This window comes from Argentina silus (genome assembly GCF_951799395.1).
Source record: "Argentina silus genome assembly, chromosome: 15".
In the NCBI taxonomy this organism is placed as follows: Eukaryota; Metazoa; Chordata; class Actinopteri; order Argentiniformes; family Argentinidae; genus Argentina; species Argentina silus.
Window position 1 is genome coordinate 1638967 of NC_139669.1, and position 6285 is coordinate 1645251.

Here is a 6285-nt window from a genome sequence, read left to right on the forward strand (position 1 = left end):
ATTGTCATAGCTACCTCTAAGACTGGAATTCAGTCAGGAGCTCAGTAGCATGCTCACGTCAGGGCAGAAGGACATTGTTAGGTACACATCACTTACACGGAGCACAGACATAAGAATGAACCTCTTGTAATGATGAAACAAATGGGACAGAAACTTTGCTAAAATTTCCCAGATATTATTCTCACTAGAGGAGTGCAGAGTAATTTGTTATGTGTCTAAACAACAATGTAATTCATAAGACAATGTTTTAATGGTGAAGTAAAACCAAGATTCTTAGATTGTAATTGAATGTATTTTCTCTGCAGGAACAATGCTATTTTTCCGTAGTGCAAGTTTGATTGAATTTCAACTTGTAGCTATAGTCCTTGTAAACTGGGCCTTAGGGAGACATTACTTTTGCTAAACAAATCATTGTGAAAATTAAATGTCACATTATTCATTATTCCACACTGGTCCAATAATGTCATATTTCACAGTTCAACATAGTAATGGCATTGCAGAAGAATATTTTGCCTTTTCAGCTTAGACCACCAATCTCTGAAAACATGCAAAAACCAATAAAATACCTGGAACAATCAGAAATTGAAGAATTGTGTTTTGGATTTCACATTCAGCTAAGAGCTACAACTTCAGTAGCCTTGTTTGAGTGGTTTATGTTCCTGGGTGGAATGCGCAGAGTTTAGGAGGCTGGAACATACATTAGAGGCTAATTGTATTGTAATATAGTGGCGAGAGGGCTGTATGGGACTCTGGTCTTCACTGGACTGTGCTACCTTTAGAAATGACGAAGGGCGAAGACCCATGCCGTATTACTGAGGTGAGCGTAGTATGTAGACCTATGTTTTGGTGAGTATATCAACCGCTAACGTCAAAAACAGATTTCCTCTGATGCACCATGATAGGCTACCATAACCTGAAACCAACAGAAAGCGCTCTATATCCAACCGTGAATCAAAGTCCAAATTGGCGCCATTATTCAAGGTTGGGCCTGTCTGTGCTGAAAGGAGAGTTACGTACATCCAATATTGCACCGGAGCTCAGCCGGGCCTCCACATGACCTCGGTTTTACACGATTTCGAATTTCGTGACATTGATACCCATCAAATGGGAAATGGTTGACTTTTTGCGCATAGGACTCTAACGCATTGGATAGCCTTGTTTAGGCCTATGGTCAGCTACATCAATACGTCTTTAACAGGTTCCAGTGTATTTCATTAAATACGAATCCAATTCCAAGAAACCTGGAATGGTATCTATGGCTATATAGTAACATTGAAATAAACAAAGGGCGCTGAATCTGTGAGGAGTTACTGTGGCACTATAGCACATAGTCTTTGAGAATGCCTTGGGCTTAATCACACGGTCTGATCAAAGAGAATAGAGACACTTTAATGAAATATTGAATACATAATTAATGTTACAGTATGTACAGTAGAATTTTAATTAAACATTTTAATTCTTATCGTGGGGACCGCGGACTGTGTTTTCAACTGATGCCGAAAAATATATTTTACACAAAAACGCATAAAATATCCATATAGAATGCGAGTATGATGTGGAGGGTAACGGAGGGGGCAGCGGGCGGAGAGGGGGTCGTGTATCAGAAACTATACATTCCAGTCTTGCTTGGAAGAAAGAACAGGCTGAAATATGTATAATTCACTTTCCTTTCATCTGATGTTTAACATGATATTTAACAAAATGAGTGCAATTGCCCTTATGCTCAATTGCTACCTTTGAAGGAAAGATTAAAAACCCTCGCAAGTCATGCAATTTGCCCTCAGAATTAAACTTGAGGAGAAAATGTGGATATTTTAAATAGTATTTTATTTGTTTCTGCTTTACTATAAAGAGGACATAAGTAATGCATGTTTTCTATACTTTCCCACAATACAGGACATTTACATTCCACGAAGACCCTGGCTTAGCTGGTCCATGGCCTCCAAGTATTATACAAGTAGGCTACATTTCCTTTTTACAACATTTGTGTTACTTTCCTCTGGTATTTCATATAGAGTATATCGAGACAAATACACAATCCCGTTGAATCCACTTTCCTTATCCTATAGCAAGTATCAATGATAGTGGTTATCATTTAACGTATGTACAGCATTTGTATTCATGATGTTCTATTCTAACAACTCTACATGAGGAGGAATGAATGCTTATTGTACACGTGTGTTAAAATATAGGCACGTTACTCACAACTGACAAGCGAAACCCACCACAAATAGGTCTGTGTGCACCACACAGAACAGTTAAAGCTCACCATCACCAATTTCGTTGCACATATTACACAGTAAGTTTTCAAAACTACGACGCATAATGACTTCAACCTGGCACATATTACATCATCCACAAAAATGCACTTATCTAAGCAAGTTAACAGTTGTCATTACAAAATAGATCCAAGTGTTTAGGCCAACGTCATAGGGGCTACATAACTGGCTCACATAGATGATATGTCGTTATTACATTGCTTTGGTGAGAAAGAGTCCACGCCACTATGGCACGTATACCACCCATTGACAATACTTTTTTGAAAGGGTGAGCCAGAGTTATACGTCCTTGAGCTCTGTGCGAAACTGTGGCCTGCCTGGCTGCATGGGTATTGGGAAGGCTCGGGTCTGTAACTGCTCCTCTGTATCAACAATGGATCCAAGAGGGACTGTGACCTATGTGTAGAGTAGTCCAAACTGTTGTCGAATGTGTGATGGAAACGTGACCTCAGAGTTGACTCGTTTCGAATCTCTGGGGATAAGGACTCTTGAGAGGAGGCGGGGGGCTGCGCGCGAGTCACGGTGGTGGACGAGGCCGTTTCGACTTGATCCGTTACTTCGGGTGACCTGCTGGTCTCTGCAAGGTGTTCCCCGTCCCCTGCGCGTCCATCGCCGCTTTTCGCGACGTAGGCCTTGCAGTGGAGCTTCATGTGCTTTCGCAGGGAACTTGGGTGGGTGTAGCACTTCTCGCACCCTGTGACTTTGCACGTGTAGGGCTTGTCACTGGAGTGCACATGAGAATGCTTCTTTCGGTCGCTGCTGTTAGCAAACCTCCGATTGCAGCCTTCGAACTCACATTTAAAAGGTTTTTCACCTATATGTGCAGAGAGAGAAATGACCGCGTGTTACGACAGGGAGCCTGGTCAGCATAGGCCTACACTAACAGGACAAATGCAACCTCTAGTCTCGGGGTTAGCGTTAGTATGGACTAATTTAAATGTATAGATTAAATTGCTGCACATTTCCACATTAATAATGCTGATATTAGCCTGCAATTGGGAGCAATAAGTCCAAGGTACGATTTAAACATTGACTGGGGGTGCTCAACGTGGATATATTTGACACAACATTGACAGTTTAATTCTTATAAGGGTTAATCTGAAACCTGGTGTAGGCCTTTCCTAAAATATACATAGGCCTATTGGATTGTCGTGTTGTTTCAACATTTTTGGTAATTTTTCGTGTGCATGGATTCCAATCGTTCACATTAAACATTTGGAAAAAGTATGAAGTGTGATGTAAATTAAATTGTGTAGCCTAATTTAGGCCCTACACCCAAAAATCTGAAACTTACAGTCCCACTTCCATCTCTCATTTCGAGAGCTCCTGCCACATGAAAACTGCAGAACCACCATTGCAACTAGTGAAGCAGATAATTCCCTAAAAGTTTTCTTTCACAATAACTCTATTGATGTAGCCTAGTGAATGATTCACCGCAAAGGCAGCACCAAATCGTTTTTCAGGAATAAATGTCAAACACGCAAGTGTTGAAGCAATAATATGTGAAGATGTTACAACAACGCTCTCCTAATATAGTGTAAACAAGGTAATAACACGGAAATAGTATTCCTACAGAGAAATTAGGCATGTAGGCATACTATTGAAATAGGCTACATAAGGGTTAATGGCAAAATTGTGGGGGGAACTGGGCTATCCTCGTCTCAAAAAGCAGACACAAAAACATGATATATTTGTTTAAATATTACTTGATTTATTAGGTGTTTTTATTGGATGAAAATAATTCATATGATTAAGTGCTATTTTCATCCATCAATTCGGTCTCTGCTACTCAATTGGAGAGCCATTGGCCTACAGTCAGTCACTGTAAAACAGATTTTGGCGAGTATATTTCGACGTTAATGAATAGCTCTAAATGGCTCTTGCGTACCTTTTAATAAATCTTAATCTGTGTGTGTGTGTGTGTGTGTGTGTGTGTGTGTGTGTGTGTGTGTGTGTGTGTGTGTTTGTTAAATCAAACAATTCTACACCCCCAAAAAAGGCTGCTTATTTTTGCGCACACTATATTCCTATTTCGTCTTTATGACAAAGACCCTGAAGACTCTATTATGAAAGATAACTATAAATATGTTAAATAACGTACGATCTAAATTTCCACTGCACTTTTAACATTTAAATCATATTGATCCCTGTATAACTAAACAGATATCCGACTACAAAGGCAGTGGTGTGTATACCTCATAACCTACTTGGCTGCATGTGTTCTACTACAGCACTCGCAGCGATGTTCCTGCGCGGGCGCAGAGAGAGAGAATCGTCCCTACTGGGGCTTCAACTGAGCGCATCGTAAACGCTACGTCACAACTCTCCGGTGTCCCGGCATTTATTTATTTATTTTAATGAATGAGTGGGAGAGGCACCCAAACAACTGGGCCTGAAAAAGACTTGTTTGTACCAGCTTTACTACAGGTCATTTGCCCTACTATTTTCACTTATTTATGATTCTTTTGTGTACAACTAGGACGACCACAAGAAAAACAACAACAACCATTACATTTAAAAAGTTATAACAATATTAAAACTACATTCACTACAACAGCACCATCGCCAACAAACAACAACAACAACCAATAATCATCAGAATAATAATCATAATAATCATAATAATATGTAGGTTTTAATTTATCAAATGTTAAGCAGTTAAATGTTACATTTAATTATACAGATACATACTGACACTCAAAACAATCACAAGTTTTGTCTAAACAATTGTTTTAACTAATCTTAATGTTTTTGAGTGCCCTACAATCTCTCAATCTTTTAAAATATATATGAGACGATATTTTTGATGATAATATTTTCATGGAAAAACAATTATCCGAAGTAAAATATAAACAACATGAAATACTACAAATAGGTTTATGTGAGTTTAACAACATTTACTCACATTATGGAGGAATATATTTACCAACATTGCTCATTGGTTTGATATATTTGTATTTTCATATTAACCTATTTATAGAGAGCAAGTATTATTATATGATTATTATGATTATGATTATTATTATTATTGCTGCTGCTACTAACCTGTGTGTGTCCTCTTGTGGATCTTGAGATTCTCTGATCTTGCAAAAACTTTTTCACAGCCATGGAAGGGGCAGGGAAAGGGCTTTTCCCCTGTGTGGACTCTGACGTGGTTCACCAGCTTGTATTTGGCTTTGAAAGGCTTTCTCTCCCTCGGACAATTCTCCCAGTGACACACGTATTCAGAGTGCTCTGGTCCTCCGACATGTTCCACTGTCACATGGGTGACAAGTTCATACATGGTCCCGAAAGTTCTGGCACAGGGCTGCTTCCCAACCCCCTCTAGGCTGTCACTCCACTTGCACACCAGTTCGTGCTTCATGTTTTGCTTGGAGCACCTGAGGAAAGCGTCTCCCCCTCCACGTTGAATTGCCATATTCAGCGGTTTGTAAAGACCCAGAAACTGTGTGACAAGTTGTTGGCTGTTCCCCCTCGGGCCGCTGATAGCTTGGCCATACGGGTGCGTCCGGGTGAGGAGGTCCCCAGGTAGACCCAACATCACTTGGCTGCCGAGGTCTCGGGTTGCGTCGGAGGAGCCATGGGCCTGCTCGTGATAAGCAGTGAAAAAAGCATGGCTTCTGCTATCTCTATAGCCAGTAAGGTCACGATACCTTCCAATCCCGCCATGTTGGTTCGTTCTTGATGCCAGTTGATCAGTGACGGGTGGCATGCCGGCTCCAGAAAGATTGGCTCCAATGATAATGCCCCTAGGGTTGTGCTCTAAGCGGTGGCAAGGGTATCCAGAGTCTGAAAAATGGGGAACCGAATGGTCAACATATGCAGTGGACCTCGTCTCGGGGTAGTCTCGCAAATTGTGCGAGGGGCAGAGTTTTAAGGAACTGCCAGTGGGGTGCCCCATGTGCTCCCCTGCCAAAGGTGGCAGCACCACGCTGGGTTCAGTATTGCTCTCCCCGGGGTTGACGCAAGAAAGAGGGCAGCCACTAAACCTCGACAGGCTTGTCAT

The 6285-nt window shown here is 41.0% G+C and overlaps 1 protein-coding gene across 1 annotated transcript; it reads right to left on the reverse strand.

The window, feature by feature from the left end:
- Positions 1 to 2449: 2449 nt before the first annotated feature.
- Positions 2450 to 6285, reverse strand: zic6 (zic family member 6; the record flags this gene model as incomplete). Its single annotated transcript, XM_083686854.1, has 2 exons — positions 2450 to 3093; positions 5325 to 6285. The coding sequence occupies 2 exons, from the start codon at positions 6283 to 6285 to the stop codon at positions 2450 to 2452; spliced, it is 1605 nt and encodes a 534-aa protein (XP_083542980.1).